Source organism: Coregonus clupeaformis, chromosome 10 (genome assembly GCF_020615455.1).
Source record: "Coregonus clupeaformis isolate EN_2021a chromosome 10, ASM2061545v1, whole genome shotgun sequence".
In the NCBI taxonomy this organism is placed as follows: domain Eukaryota; kingdom Metazoa; phylum Chordata; class Actinopteri; order Salmoniformes; family Salmonidae; genus Coregonus; species Coregonus clupeaformis.
The window spans coordinates 321,294-337,923 of record NC_059201.1 but is presented as its reverse complement, the minus strand read 5'-3'; the positions used below and the strand labels follow the sequence as shown (position 1 = coordinate 337,923).

General features: G+C 42.5%; 2 protein-coding genes across 6 annotated transcripts in view; one reads left to right on the top strand and one right to left on the bottom strand.

Moving 5' to 3' along the window:
* LOC121558649 (microtubule-associated tumor suppressor 1) overlaps positions 1-1,931 on the top strand; it is a 78,845-nt gene extending 76,914 nt beyond the window's left edge. For all 5 annotated transcript variants that reach the window (XM_045222788.1, XM_041872062.2, XM_041872064.2 and 2 more), the window contains 2 exons: positions 329-426; positions 718-1,931. In XM_045222788.1, the coding sequence (XP_045078723.1) occupies positions 329-426; positions 718-934 (315 nt within the window). In that variant the 3' untranslated portion in view covers positions 935-1,931. The remainder of the gene's footprint in view (positions 1-328; positions 427-717) is intronic.
* Positions 1,932-3,394: 1,463 nt separating this feature from the next.
* Positions 3,395-10,954, bottom strand: LOC121558625 (fibrinogen-like protein 1). Its single transcript, XM_041872020.2, has 7 exons — positions 10,699-10,954; positions 10,119-10,287; positions 9,656-9,815; positions 8,708-8,802; positions 8,082-8,170; positions 5,577-5,776; positions 3,395-4,216 (listed from the first exon to the last, which is right to left on the bottom strand). Exons 1-7 carry the CDS (start codon positions 10,756-10,758, stop codon positions 3,994-3,996), a joined length of 996 nt encoding a protein of 331 aa, XP_041727954.2. The 5' UTR covers positions 10,759-10,954; the 3' UTR covers positions 3,395-3,993.
* Positions 10,955-16,630: the final 5,676 nt, after the last annotated feature.

Below are 16,630 nucleotides of genomic sequence, written 5' to 3'. Positions count from 1 at the left end.
ATGTCATAAGAATAAAAACACAGGATTGTAAAGGATATTCCAATATACATTATTATAGACACCCTAATGAAGGCATGAGCCAATACGCGTTGGTGTATTTCAATAATGCCTTATCCCACACATCAAAGGCTTTTTAAACTTTCAAACCCACACGAGTACCTGGATTTATTTATGCCACTTAGCACCCATTTGTGGATTTGTGGTTATAAAGTTTTCCTTTTGCTTTTCAATACCTTATTACCGTTTATAAATACACATATTTCAGTAGTAGATATGAATATGCAGTACAGGATGTGACGTTGTCTTTGTGTTGTCTGTCTGGCGCCAGATGGAGAGCAACGTGAAGCTGGAGGAGCGTCTGAACAAAGTCCAGCAGGAGAATGAAGATTACAGGGCCCGCATGGACAAACACACCGCACTCTCCAGGTACGTACTGCACAGAGGAGTGTGTGTGTGTGTGTGTGTGTGTGTGTGTGTGTGTGAGAGAGAGTGAGTGTGACTCATCTTTCTCCAGAATCCTCATCTTCACAATCTGTCCTTCCAGCAGGGTTTCTATCATACAGAATGTGGTTCTAAGAATGTGTGTGTTCCTCTGTGTGTGTTTATCTGTGTTGGTCTAATAGAGGATGTTTGGTGAACCACCTTCACTCTGTGTGTGTGTGTGTGTGTGTGTTCTTCCTCTCTCTGACCCCTCTCTCCTCTCTGGGTCTCCTGCAGGCAGTTGTCCAGTGAGCAGGCCATGCTGCAGCAGACCCTGCAGAAGGAGTCCAAGGTCAACAAGCGTCTCTCCATGGAGAATGAGGAGCTGCTGTGGAAGCTGCACAACGGTGACCTGGCCAGCCCCCGCCGCCTCTCGCCCTCCTCGCCCTTCCACTCGCCCCGTAACTCCGCCTCCTTCCCCACCACCGCAGCCCCACTCTCGCCCACCAGATAACCCAAACCCGGGAGAGAGAGACAGTGTGTGTGTGTTGGGAGGGAGGGTGGGAAAGTGTGTGTATGTGTGCGGAGAGAGTGTGTGTGTGTGTGTGTGGGGAGAGAGTGTTTGTGTCTAAAGACAACACCCCTCTACACTCCCTTACCTCCTACCCCCCAGATCACCAACCCCAGCCTCTCAAGGAGACAAAGCTATTCCGAATACGGATGGACTACTTCATATGATGACGCTGCAGTTTTGGCTTCTGCCGACAATGACTTGTACAGACGTTTTCTTTGCTCCCAAAAAGAGAAGACAGTGTTGCACAGATGCACTTAAAGCGCGGGACAATTCTGCCCTCGTTCTTTTTCGCCTGATTTCTCTCACTCTTTTTCCCCCCTCAGCGGAGAGAAGGAACAGGCAACTTAAACCTCAGGGTTTGTACATAGCGTCTCACCTCGTATTGATTGTCCTTTTTTTTGTGCATCGTGTTCCCCGCTCCCCTAATAAAGTTTGTGCGAAAAACCTTGGATGTAGTTTTGAAAATGTTAAAATGGTATAGGCCAGAGACGGAAGTGGAAGCGAGACATCACATTCCCTTTTTTCTGGTTCATATACAGTCAATAAAAAATAAAATCTATGGTAAACGGCCTGAGTGGGACATCTTCATTTATCCGCCATCTTTGGTATAGAGCGTTTTTGAGGACTTTGAGGGTGACTTATTGAAGAGCAGAGCTTTATCCAACGAGCACTTGCTTTTGACCCCTTGTATAAACAGTCCATATCTGGACACGGATAGTTGACTTTAATCCCAACCCTTCATCTCTCTACCTTAATAAAACTGTGGAATGTATTTGCCCATCTGTGCTTTATCGCTCAGAATGTTCCCAATCCAAAACTCCATAACTTTGTGTTGAGCCAATGTTATCTCAAACCTCTCCACTTCTCCAAGAATGCCTCAAACCTACCATCCTTTTGTTTCATTTTAAAACGTAAATAAACAAATGATAAAAATCAAGCTCAATGTTATCTTTGTTATCCGTCGATAAATAGTGGATATTATTAGTCATATAGCTGTTGTATGATGTGATACATGGGAAGAGATTGGTTATACACACTAAAGTATTTTACCTGTTAAAATGATTGTCCGCTATGCCGAAGCTGTGTCTCCTCATAGTGTGTGTGTGTGTGTGTGTGTGTGTGTGTGTGTGTGTGTGTGTGTGTGTGCGCTCGCTCTTGTTGTTGTGCAGTAGTACCCAGAGAAAGGACTCCACCCTGGAGGGCACAGATCATTTTAACATTGGCCTCAAATCTCCTCTACGACTACTCTACTGTGCTTAAACATGGAAATAATACACTCTCAATGATCTTTTCACTGGTGAGGTTTTGGTGCTCTGTCTGTCTCTCTGTAATGTAATACTGCTTTGTTTGACACACTGTTCAATCACTTCTAGTGTATGTTATCATCTCTGGCTGCAGTAGTAACAGGTAGAAACTAGTGAATGTTTTAAGGGTTGGCTTAAAACACTAAGAAATGTGGGCGCATTCTAGGTTGTCTTTAGTACAGTCAATCTGTGTAGTAGATCAGATCTCACAATGTCTGGAGAAGTGTTTGTCTGAGGAAGCCCTTTATATGATAGAGCAGTCTCTTTTTGAGATGGGAACGTTGGATTGTAATGTGGCCAGAGAGAACGACCTGGAACGTGCCCATTCTGGGTGCCAGAAAGAACGACCTGGAACGTGCCCATTCTGGGTGCCAGAGGGAATGACCTGGAACGTGCCCAGTCTGGGTGGCAGAAAGAAGGACCTGGAACGTGCCCAGTCTGGGTGCCAGAAAGAACGACCTGAAAGTGCCCAGTCTGGGTGCCAGAAAGAACGACCTTGAAAGTGCCCATTCTGGGTGCCAGAAAGAACGACCTTGAAAGTGCCCAGTCTGGGTGCCAGAAAGAACGACCTTGAAAGTGCCCATTCTGGGTGCCAGAGGGAATGACCTGGAACGTGCCCAGTCTGGGTGCCAGAGGGAATGACCTGGAACGTGCCCAGTCTGGGTGGCAGAGGGAATGACCTGGAACGTGCCCATTCTGGGTGCCAGAGAAAACTCTGGGGAGGAAAATATAGACAATATTTCTGTTAAAGTGAGAGTTGATCATAGTTAAAATTTTATTCAAATTTAGTCACATTCTGATTATTCGAGTTGAAAGGACAAAATTGCACACACATTGTACCATTATTTATAAAATAAAAACATGGTAAAATCACCCAACAGTCACATTCACTATGTTATTTTTAACAGAAGTTAAAGACGGTACGTTGGCATCTAAGAAAGTATGTTTTAAACCTCCTGCTTTGGGCTGGATGTGTAGTTCATACATGTATATGGCCTAGCGGCAGGTGACCTAGCGAGTTAGAGCGTTGGGCCAGTTACCAAAAGGTTGCCAGTTCGAATCCCTGAGCTGACAAGGTGAAAAATCTGTTGTTGAGCAAGGCAGTGAACCCCCCCACAACAACAGCTCCCCACACCTCTCCGATTCAAAGGGGTTGGGTTAAAAGCTGAAATACATTTTTGGTGTGCAATTGACGATGAAAATAAATGTAATCCCTTAATAACCTATGAGCAGAATTACTGTTTTACCTCAATTAGCCTTGAAATCCCTAGTTTGAAAGCGACTGTTCTTTTCAAGCTGTGGTGTGTCATTTTCCCTACATTTCCCACCCAAATGTGCAAGCCCCCTAGCAATTTGAGTTCTAGCCAATGAGCTTCAGCCCCTCGCATTTGAGTGACAGCTAGCAAGAAGCCTGCCCAGCATTATCCAATGAGGTTGTAGGGCAGGCCCAACAGCTTAGTGGACACCGCAGAGAGAGAGAGAGCAATGACGTGGTACACATATCTTTACATATGTGACGTAGTACGCAATGTTCGGGGACCACTTTTGGCTCGTGAGTGCTACTTTCAGAACTACTGGCTAAAAAAATATAAAATTACCAGAAAATCTCTTTAAATCTCACTGGCTTGACAAATGAGAATGAGCATCAAGATGGTTATGATTGGATGTTCTCTATGATGTAACACCACCTTCAGCCTATCCTAATTGAGGCAAAACTCTAAAAGGATCGACGTCATCTGGCGTTCTGGTCAGTTGGACATCAGATCCAGTTGGATGGACGTCGGAGGCCCGGATCATCATGACTACGGATTTGATTGAATACCACCAGCCGTGCCAGGTGTACCAGACAACCCCGTCGTCCATCACCGCTTGGTACGGCCTGTTGTAGTAGTGACCGTTCAAGTTGCCAGACTCACACCTGGTGGAGAGATGCAGAATGACGCCAACATCTGAGATTCATAGTAATAGGTCGCGTTCCACTGCTTGGACGTTGCCAGATCTTAAAACTCCTGGATAGGTATTTTGCCTATCAGCTAACCATATCATATGTTATAGCAATCTATCAGTCGATAACACAATCGATGAAGTGGCACCAACCATTGGTTGATTTGTTTTGGTTGTGTTTCAGATTATGTTGTGCCCAATAGAAATGAATGGTAAATAATGTATTGTGTCATTTTGGAGTCACTTTTATTATAAATAAGAATAGAATATGTTTCTGAACACTTCTACATTCATGTGGATGCTACCATGACTACGGATAGTCCTGAATGAATTGTGAATAAGGATGAGTAAGAAAGTTAGAGGCATAAATAGCATACCCCCCAAAAAATTGCTAACTTCCCCTGTTATTGGAATGGTGAGAGACTAGCATGTTTTGGGGGCATGATCTTTGTGCATCTGTAACTTTCTCACTCGTCATTATTCACGATTATCCGTAAAACCATGAATTTCTATTGGGCACAACATAATGCGAAACACAACCAAAACAAACTGCAAATGTGGAGCATCACAAGCTTGATGTAGTCATTACATGCTAGGAATATGGGACCAAATACTAAACTTGACTAAATTGAATAAATACTTATGACACCTTCAAATGGGGGTACATTCATTTCTAAATGGTAAAACGGATACGTATGAAAATACCATCAAATAAAAGGTGGCATGTCTCATACAAAACATTTTATCTCAAAATGCTGGAGTATAGAGTCAAATTAAAAGTTTTAGCTTCTCTGTCCAAATAAATACGTAGAGGAGTCGGGAGTGTATGTAGAAAATAAATGTTTGTGCCAATATTCTGTTGAGAGGTTACTGAATCTCCACAGTAATGCAGAAGGCCAATACTCTAATGTTGTTGAGAGGTTACTGACTCTCCACAGTAATGCAGAAGGCCAATACTCTAATGTTGTTGAGAGGTTACTGAATCTCCACAGTAATGCAGAAGGCCAATACTCTAATGTTGTTGAGAGGTTACTGAATCTCCACAGTAATGCAGAAGGCCAATACTCTAATGTTGTTGAGAGGTTACTGAATCTCCACAGTAATGCAGAAGGCCAATACTCTAATGTTGTTGAGAGGTTACTGACTCTCCACAGTAATGCAGAAGGCCAATACTCTAATGTTGTTGAGAGGTTACTGACTCTCCACAGTAATGCAGAAGGCCAATACTCTAATGTTGTTGAGAGGTTACTGACTCTCCACAGTAATGCAGAAGGCCAATACTCTAATGTTGTTGAGAGGTTACTGAATCTCCACAGTAATGCAGAAGGCCATACTTGCTGAACCACCAGCCTGACTTGTCATGGCGGATACACTTCTCATCGTCCTCCTTGTTGGGATGGTCGTAGGTACTAAACTTGACTCCCAGCTGACCGGCCCCTAGACTGTTCCACTGTCCACTGCGAGGGGGGTGGGCTTCGGGGAGGGCGTCCCCCGCATTGCCAGTGTAATCACCCAGATGAAGCTGATACTGGTCCTGGAGGGGGAAGAGGAGTAATTTAGGGAGTATTTTAGGGAGTAATTTCTTTAGTATTTTAGGACGAAATAATTCAGCGATTTTGAATATTTAACTACGTAAAATCACTGAACGATCTCCTTTAACCTAACACCTGATTTCAAATAATCAACTAATTGTGGTCTTCAGTTTAGACCGCAAACAAATGCCTGCTACATTGGTGTGCACACTCTGCAGAAGTCATGGGCCAGACTTCCCCCACGCCTACTGTAAAAAGTACCACAACTTTAGGTAACAGGCTGAAGACCAGGAGTGACAGACCTAGGTATGTAATATGCTTATACTGTAACACGCTCAATGTTCTCCTAAACAGAGCACTGCTGAGATGTATCATTCTGAATACTGCGGACTACAAATATTGATCTTGTTCCACGATGGGCTAATATGAGAACGTGGATGAAGAGGATTGCTGGTTTGCCCCAGTACCTTTGCTCAAGGACATTCAAATCAAATTGTATTTGTCACATGCTTCGTAAACAACAGGTGGAGACTAACAGTGAAATGCTTCCTCACGGGTCCTTTTCAACAACGCAGAGAGAAAACTCGAAAAATAATAGAAAGATAATAACCAGTAATAAATCCACACTGAGTAACGATAGCTTGGCTATATACACGGGGAACCAGTACCGAGTCTGTGTAAGGGTATGAGGTAATTGAGGTAGATATGTACATATGGGTAGGGGTAAAGTAACTAGGCAACAGGATAGATAATAAGCAGTAGCAGCAGCGTATGTGATGAGTCAAAAGAGTTAGTGCAAAAAGGGTCAATGCAGATAGTCTGGGTAGCTATTTGGTGAACTATTTAGCAGTATAGAGGTCACGGATGGCAGGGAGCTCGGCCCATGACACATCTTTTCAGCCTCCTGAGGTAGAAGAGGCATTGACATGCCCTCTTCACGACTGTGTTGGTGTGTATGGAACATGTTAATTCCTTAGTGATGTGGACACAGAGGAACTGGAAGCTCTTGACCCGCTCCACTACAGCCCTGTCAATGTGGATGGGGGCGTGCTCGGCCCGCCGTTTCCTGTAGTCCGCCATCAGCTTCTTGTCTTGCTGACATTGAGGGAAAGGTTGTTGTCCTGGCACCACACAGCCAGGTCACTGACCTCCCTCCCTATAGGCCAGAGCTCTCCAACCTTGTTCCTGGAGAGCTACCTATAGGTTTTCACTCCAACCCTAATCTAGCACACCTGATTCTAATAATCAGCTGGACGATAAGCTGAACCAGGTGAGTTACAACTGGGGTTGGAGTGAAAACATTCAGGAAGTTACTTCTCCAGGAACAGGGTGGGAGAGCCCTGCTATGGGCTGTCTCATCGTCGTTGGTGATCAGGCCTACCACCGTCGTGCCGTCAGCGAACTTAATGATGGTATTGGAGTCGTGCGCGGCCACGCAGTCGTGGGTGAACAGGGAGTACAGGAGGGGACTAAGCACGCACCCCTGAGGGGCTCCCATGTTGAGGGTCAGTGTGGTGGATGTGTTGTTGCCTACCCTCAACACCTGAGGGCGGCCCATCAGGAAGTCCATGATCCAGTTGCAGAGGGAGGTGTTCAGTCCCAGGGTCCTGAGTTTAGTAATGAGGGCACTATGGTGTTGAACACTGAGCTGTAGTCAATGAACAACTTTCCTCTTTTCCAGGTGGGAGAGTGCAGTGTGGAGTGCAATAGAGATTGAGTCATCTGTGGATCTGTTGGGGCGGTATGCGAATTGGAGTGGGTCCAGGGTGTCCGGTATGATAGCGTTGATGTGAGCCATGGCCAACCTTTCAAAGCATTTCATGGCTACAGATGTGAGTGCTACGGGGCGCTAGTCATTTAGACAGGTGACCTTGACGTTCCTGGGCACAGGGACTATGGTGGTCAACTTGACACATAAAAGGTATTACAGACTGGGTCAGGGAGAGGTTGAAAATGTCAGTGAAGACACTTGCCAGCTGGTCAGAACATACTCTGAGTATGGGTCTTGGTAATCCCCAGTTTATAGAGTATAAACGGTAGATTGGTTCGGTTTTTGCGAACAAGGACTAATGTCAACAAAGAAAGGGAAGGGTTGGTGGTGGGTTAAAAAGAAAGAAAGAAAGAAAGAAAGAAAGGAAAGATACTACAGACGTCCTTGTTCTTTCAATTCTATCAATATTTCCACTGCCTTTTGTATAATCTGAACACCAGTAGACAAAATACTGACACCCAATGTTATGGGAAACCGTGTCTGTTTCATGTAAGGAATGTCTGCAGTAAAGACCGTGGTGTTGTGTTCACATGTACCTTTTCATCATCCACTTTCATGTTTTTGTACTTGGCGAAGCGCTGTTTTCCATCAAAGTCCTCCATGTTGATCTTTAGGTCGTAGTCGCCTAGAAAACAGAGTCAATTGCAGGTAATAAAGATACAAAATGGCCACCGTTTGTCACCAAGGTGGGTGAGACAGTAGTGGTGGTGGATGAGTTGAGTTGCTTTGGCCTCGTACAATGTAAAGCACTCGGGGCCCTAATCAGACTTGAGATAAGTAAACGTAACATGGATTTAAGGCAGTAAAAGATGGACTTAAGTGAACATTTCTGGACTTGAGTCCATTTTAAGTCAACTTATCTCAAGTCTGAATAGGGCTTTTTGAGATCTACTGTAGTTAAAAGCTCTATGTAATGTAAAAGCAATTCATTATCATTATTAGGTACATTTCGTGTGAATTTGGCCAGATGCCTGTTTTTCCTGGCCAAGTGTTGTTACCTGATTAGGAAAACTCTGGGCCCTAGTTATAACCTGACTAAGATCAGGAAGAACTCTGGGTCATATTACTATTATAGCCTGTTTCTAGGGGCCGGGAGTTTTTCGTGGTCAGATCAAGTGGTTGGGAAAAGCTCTTGGCCCTAGCTGTAGGTTTTCCTCTATACCTTGAGAGGTGAGGTAGTGTAGGGGGTCGTTCCCTAGCCAGAACTCTCCGTCTGACTGGCTGTCTCCAAAGCCATGCTTATACTCCACCCACGCTCTGTAGAGGGAGGGAGACAAACACACTGACGATAGGGTGATTCCACGCCAGCAGGAGCAGAAAATAGTTTTGGTATCGCTGATTGTTTTGGCAAATCTCACAAAAATGGCATCGGGAGGAAGGATGTTTGAGTTATATCATTAAAAGTACCAGAGAGCCCACTCTGGAAATATGATGTACTTGTAAAGTATAGTGTTCCAAACAATGTCTTAAAATTAACAAAATCAAAAAGGGTTGTTTTTGAGATATTCATATATATATATATTTTTATGTTGAATAAATGAATGTGAACATTTGTATTTCAGAGTGGAGACATATTCCATAAGCTAGAGAACACTATGGAGTATAAAGACATCAAGATGTTGTCTGTCATGTACGGTTCACAGATCATATGGTCTAACAGGAGGCTTGTATAGGTCTAAAAAGGGCCTAAAGTGGCCACTTTCATCACCATTTTCTAAGAAATGTTTTGTGATACAAATGTAAAAAGCATGTTAAACATCATTCCTCCCAATGAAGTTTCTATGTGAGAATTGCCAGAACAAACTGAGATTCCAAAAATATTTTCTGCTCCCGCTGGCGTGGAATCGCCCAATACATGATCTGTGCTGGAGCTCTGAGAAAGCATACCATGAAAATTTGTTGCAAACCTAAAGGTGTTAATTAGGCTATCTAATGTAAAATACATCAAAAAGTATTAGTATTTGTTTATTCCTACAATTGCCCTTACAAAAATTAACAGTACTTATATTGCAGTATAACTGCAGTGCACTGTAACTAAAATAGAATGTATTCATTTGAAAAAGTTATCAATCACCCTCTAAGTAGATAGTGGTGTTTTATTTTCACCTACCTGTCGAAGGACTCGGTTCCGTCCTTTCTCCTCTGGAAGACAGTCCAGCCTCCTCCGTCACTCATGTCACAGAACACCATGAAGGAGGAGGGAGACCGGTCCGGTCTGATCATATACAGGCCACTAACTGAGTTCCCATCCTTAAAGATCTCAGTGCAGTCTACACACACAGAGGACATGGTTACAGGGTATGCACACCAAATGGCACCCGATCCATTCCTTATACAGTGCATTATTTTGGACTATTTTAGTCTGTTTTAAAAACTAAATTGAATAGATCACAATTAACAGCTAATCAAACATGAATCACACAAAAAAACGGATGATAAATTCAGTAAAAAATCAAATAAAAACCAACTTTTCTCTGTGTGGAATGCCCATTAATCCTACCCATTCTATGTTCTACGCATAGAATTACACATACATAATAACAGGACCTCTGTGGTTCTATCCACTGCCTGACCTTTGTACTGGTCCCCGGTCTGGAGGTGTGTCTGGGGGATCTGAGGCAGCTTCTGGGCCTGGCTGTGGTGAAGCCCCTGGATGTAGCGGTGCTGGTCATTGATCACCCTCACCAGGTCCTCCATCTCAGCCTGCAGACGCCCCACCATCTCCCCACACGGCATTGGGGCCTAGTGGACAGGACGGACAGGGGGAGAGGGGGACCCTGTTCACTCTCTCAGGCTGTACAACTCATTTAACAAAACCGTTTTTTAAAGTCAAAATTATCCGTTCTATCACAGTTTTCAAGATAAGATAAAGGAACAGTTTGTTAATTTTATGTGATACCCTACAAATGTCAATCTCAGTACATTAAAACAAAAAAATGAATAAAGAAACCTGTTATGATATAATCTGATATTAACTAAATTATATTTGGATTCAGAGACAGATGATGCATGCACACAAAAACACACACACGTGCACGTAAAATACACTAAAATGGCACATAAGATGTCATCATCACAACTTGTGTGGGTGTTACGGAAGTACAATTATGCACAATATGAACCAAAGCCAATCAAAATCTAAATAACGCTTACCGAGTGGCATTCCGTGAGGAACAAAAGCCCCAAAACTACTATGGTGGATGCTCCTGCCATGGCGTGAGCTATGTTCAACCACCAGTGTTACTGCAGCTCTGTTCACCCTACCCTCCGACAACCCACCATGGAAGACACCGGTTGCATCCCAAATGGCACCTGGTCAAAAGTAGTACACTATATAGGGAATAGGGTGCCATTTAGGACGCACCCACAAGTGTTCTACTGTACTTTGAAAAATGGCTAGTACCTTCCCACCATAATCTGGCCATTGACCTTCTTATTAAACCTAGTTGTGTCTAGCGATCTATCGCGTAACAGAGGGTTGCCTTTTGTTGCGTCTTCCTTCTGTCTATCCTCCCTTCTCATAACCAAACTGGTGATACAATACCACTTTTTACTGACATTATCTTAAACATGGTCCTTCCGACTCTTATTTGAGTTCAACGACTTGTAACTTTCCCCTGCCTAAAGTCAACATTCCCCTTGTTTCATGTTTCAACTCTAGTTTTGATTTACTTCTATTAATTCAACAGGCTTGATTCAGATCTTACCAATCCAGTTTATGATGGATAGGTAAGGCACTTAGGCTATGTTTACACAGCCACCCTAAAAACCCAAATCTGATTTTCTTTCTATATCCAATATCTTTTTTCTGACTGTCCACACTCAGTTTTACATGTGACCCATATCAGCTTTCCACATTCACACTGATGTAGCCTCTGAAGTACCAGACAGATGCATAGATGCGATAAAGAGATCAATGGAACTCGACCAAAACAATGGAAACGCCATGGAAACGCCATGCACATGACCTCCTCCTGGGGGGAAGATTCAGAATCTCCTCATTGCCGCCCATCAAATTTAGCCTACCTTTAGGTTATTGTCTGTATGTGTATTTCACACGTTGGGGTATAAATCTTGAGTATAATGCTTGTATGGATGTCAACCACAACACATGTTCATGTCATCATCAACAATCAACTGCATCACACTTAAAAAAGGACTACAACCACAACCACCGATTTCTATATGTCTAGCTATGCTACCAGCTTATACAAACAAGAGTTTGCATTTAGAATAACTTTTTTCTAAACCCTAAAAATAACAACTTCTAAATATTATGCCGTGAAAACAGCCAGCCAAATATATCCAAATATGGTGTTAGTAACCACATTGTGAGCCTGTTAGAATTGGACGAATATCCACTTTGTTAGATCAGATTTGCCAATGATGGCGTCCTTGCACATTCCCCAATTAGTGTATATATGAATGGACAAAACATTCATTCCTTTTGTGAAGACTTAATAGCCATTGAAGCCAAATGAAGTCGGTTAAGATGGCGTCACATGAAGACATAACATGAGCAGTTTGAGCTACTCCAGGAAGTGACATTGCAGGCAAGCTCAGTGCTGCCCCCTCTCATTGAGTAACTCAAATTAAGGCCGACCGGGGTACTGCAGGCTTCCATTAGCAACTCAATTATCCTTAACTTCTTTTGCGTGGGATTTTAAAATAATCGGTCCAAGGACATACATCTGGTGTATTAGAAGAAATTATTGGTACCATTTTTGTTTTCAAAACATTGTTTTATTACACGAAGATTGACCACAAAGATTGCCATTTTTCATTCGCCATAATGGGGATCCAGTGTTCTGCTAACAATGCCTGCAGTATTGCAGTCGGCCTTGATTTTTCCGTGGCGTCAACAAGAGTGGGCAGTTTTTCTTCCCTGGCTTTCTCCCACGTTTTGCGTCATGTTGACCTTTTTACTGCATGTATGCTCATTTCCTGTCACTCTTCCTTAACAGTTTGGAGTGGTTGTCATGGTAACGGCAGGCGACGACGTGTAAAAGAAAACATCCGATCTGATTGTCCAGACAGGTCACTTATGGAGGATCTGGTTTGTATCAGCATTGAGATCCACATATGGATGTGGTATAAATCAGAAGTTAAAAGATCAGATTCCATGTGGTTTTGTGCTGTTTACACATTAGGGAAAATATCAGTTAGTTATCACTGTACCCACTTTATTTTACAAGCATTTCTTTACAAGCATTTCGCTACACCCGCAATAACATCTGCTAAACACATGTATGTGACCAATAAAATTTGATATGCAAATAATTGGCAAAAGATCTGAATTGGGCTGCCTGTGTAAAAGCAGATTTACTAAGTTAGCCCCGGAAGATTTTTCAGAGGGAATTCAACATAGAAGATTGAATGAAAAGGTCAAATAAAAGTGATAGTAAGTAAAAAATCAATTTAGGTAAAGTATAACGATGACCATTTCATGTTTTAGCTTTGTTTTTGAGCATATATTCCCTATTGAAGAAAATGGTACAAACTTTAGTAAATTTGACTATTCATGTCAAGATGGAAAGCTGCGTTTACACAGGCAGCCCTAATCTGATCTTTTGCCCAATTAATTGCAAAAGAGCTGATATTAGTCAAAAGGCCAATTAGTGGGGGGAAATCAGAACGGGGCTTAAACTGAGCCAAAGAGTGTGTTATGTTGTTCCTCCACTAGAGGGCAGTCACCACTCAGCCTATTGTAATCACACAATCGCAAACGCAGGTGGTGGAAGTGTTTGTAGCTATCTCTGCAAGCTGAGTGACGTTAAAACAACCCTCTGATGTCCTACAGATTAGAAAGTCTACACGTTCCTGACTGTCTGCCCTAAACTGTGACAAAACAGTAGGTTGGAATCTCACATTTACCGGTGTTATTTCAGACTACAGTGATCTATCTTCACAAACAATGTTGAATTTGTTGTCAGTGAATGATGCTACTAATGTTACAACATTGTTGCGTTAGGTTTGTTTAATTTAAACGTGTCCCTTTATAATGATGATCAGGACCTCTTAGTGGTTGTTTTGTGATGTGATTAAAATGTTGTAAAATGGAAAAAAATACCATTGTTTTTAAGTTAGGTATTTTTTCTTAAAGTTAAAGATCCCAATTTCGTTTAAAGTTTTCATGTTTAAATGTTCACACTAGTTTGTACACTAGGAACCTGTCTAGAATATTACCAAGTAGAGGTGCTGTCTTGTGGTTAGCCCCAGGTATGAGTTGTATGCAGGGAAGGGGTTGTTTGTACACAGCAGGACCTACTGTGGTTTGTATCTATGAAGTGTGCTTTTCTATAGTTTCTGTCAGTGTTATTTTTACTTCATTGGAATCCTCCTGAATGTCTCTTTGATAAAGGACCAATACAGTAATGATTCTATTGTCGAACAATCTGAAAGCCCATCCATCTATAGTGTTGTGGCTTTTAAGGGAAGTACAACGTTTAACTGAAACTGTTTTGTTTGTTGGCAGAATAATTATTGTGTGTATCTTTGCCCTTGACCAGCATCTAAATGGTCGCTACACCAGGATGCTAAGAGCGGTAAAAAGGATCCCCTGGTCTCAACACCTGTATGGAGATCTACCCAATCTCCACCCGGCACAGCCAGAAGGGGACTGGCTACCCCTCAGAGCCTGGTTCCTCTCTAAGTTTCTGCCTTTCTAGGGAGTTTTTCCTAGCCACTGTGCTTCTACATTTCGCAGACTCTTATCCAGAGCGACTTACAATAGCAATTAGGGCTAAGTGCTTTGCTCAAGGGCACATCAACAGATTTTTCACCTAGTCAGCTTGGGGATTCGAACCAGCTTCCTTTCGGTTACTGGCCCAACGCTCTTAACCACTAGGCTACCTGCCGCCCCCATCTGCATTACTTGCTGTTTGGGGTTTTAGGCTGGGTTTCTGTATAGCACTTTGTGACATCTGCTGATGTAAAAAGGGCTTTATACATACAATTTGATTGATTGATTGATCAGTGAGAAGGTCAGGGCTGAGAGGCTGAGATTTTCTGGTCAGTGTGTCAGACATCCCAGGCTGGCTGCCAGCAGTCTCAGACTGTGGGTTCCCTCTCATGGGCGAAGACCTCCAGGAAAACCATACGAAACATATGTGGACAACATCTGCCATGGTCTCAGAACACTGGTCTCAGAACAGAGGACCTTCCAGCTGTAATGAACCACAGAGAGCTATGAGTAACTCTATAGAAATAATGTTATGAGAGGGATTGTGTATGCACAATCACTGGTTGCTAGGGCCCTTGTTAAGGTCAACGGCATCATGAACTTTAACCAGCACCTGGATATTTTTGTCAAAAACCTGGTTTCCTCTGTCAGGAGGCTGAAACTTGACAGTAAGTGCATCTTCCAGCTAGACAATAACCCCAAGCACTCATAAAAATCCATGTTAAATGGCGACAAAATCAATATTTTGCAATGGCCATCTGTCTCTGGACTGTTGCAATGGCCAACCCATTGAACACCTGTGGTTTGAATTGAAGAAGGCAGTCCATAAGCGCAGACAAAGGATATCAACGATCTGGAAGGATTCTGTATGGAGGAATGGTCTAAGATCCCTCCCAATGTGTTCTCCAACTCATAAAACATTTTAGAAAAAGGCTCAGCGCTGTTATCCTTGCAAGGTGAAGTATGGAAAACCGCTGTGTCAATCATTTTGACCCCTACCTTCTTTTGAGAAAAGTAAATATTACTTGTTAAATGAAATCTTTCCCTGAGCAATTGTTTTAGTATAAAATAATATATATATATATTTATTTTTTAGACAGACATTTTTGCTCATCTTTATCAAGGGTGTCAATAATTTTGGAACCCACTGTACATGTATAAGGCTTTTCTTCCTCATATCAAAACAAACTAAACAAAGATTACTGTATAAATTATTTTGATAAAATAATGTATTAATATTTAGATTACTGTAAATTATTTAGATAAAATAATGTATTAATATTTATATTACTGTATACATTATTTAGATAAAATAATGTATTAATATTTAGATTACTGTATAAATTATTTTGATAAAATAATGTATTAATATTTTGTTGAATGTGTTTTGAATACATGTATATGTCCATATAGTCTTATTTATTATGAACTAAAAGACAATACTGATCCTAGATCGGCACTCCTACTTTGAGAGGCTTTGTGGATACGGACCCAGGACCCCGAAGCCAGTTCCACTGTTGTTGTTTTTTTCAATCTTCCCCTCCAATCAGGGACTGATTTAGACCCGGGACACCAGGTGGGCACAATTAATTATCAGGTAGAACAGAAAACAAGCAGTCTCTGGACCTTGTAGGGTAAGATTTGAAAACCCCTGGTTAACATGATAGCTAAGGTGAGTTGTAGTAAGGTGAGTTCAGAGGTGTGGCCTGAATGGTCTAGTTGATCTCTCCAGAGGTTAGCTGTGTTTGCATTCTGATGTGTTTCTGCCCAGAGGTATTTGTCTGATCTGACCTCCAGGCAAGTGTCTGAGGGAGAGCTGTCTGGCGTAGAGATGCCATCTAACCAACTCCAGCTACCTCCAACTTATGCTGGGTGACAGACAGAAAGCCTGTTGATGCCCGAATTATTGATAAGCATGGCCCTGACCAGTAGAGAGTCACAGGGAAACCCAATGTGGGTACCACAAAGCTAACAGACCACTATTTTCAACTCCAACGTTGGCTTATTAGTGTACTCTTGAACGTTTCCTTGAATCTCAACCTTAGGAAGCGAAGCGGCGTGCGTGAAGGAGCTGGTGGCTCAGTCATAAGGCTTTCGTCTTGTAAGCATGGAGTTGTGGGTTCAATCCCGGGTAGAGTCTATGGGTGTGTTGGTGGAGTGTGTCAACTGATGGGGGTTAATACTTGAGGTTCCCACTCCTGTGAACAGCAGTGATTATGGAGGGAAACATCTGGAAAAAGTAAACACCTCGTTTTTAAATAGTGCTTTTGCCGATTAAAACACTGTCTACTTTTTCCAGCGGTTTCACTCCATAACCACTGCTGGTTACTGTTCTGAAACCGCAGGATTTAACCACTCCCACTTATTGTGCCCTTCTATGTGTTTCAGTCACCCCCAGTGGAT

Bases quoted from the DNA above. Each gene is read 5' to 3' on its own strand.
- LOC121558625 (XM_041872020.2), bottom strand. From the start codon at position 10,758: ATGGCAGGAGCATCCACCATAGTAGTTTTGGGGCTTTTGTTCCTCACG. The intron at 10,288-10,698 runs GTAAGCGTTATT...CCTGTCCACTAG, and splicing joins TCCTCACGGAATGCCACTCG to GCCCCAATGCCGTGTGGGGA. The intron at 5,777-8,081 runs GTACATGTGAAC...TTCCCCCTCCAG, and splicing joins TGAAAGTGGATGATGAAAAG to GACCAGTATCAGCTTCATCT.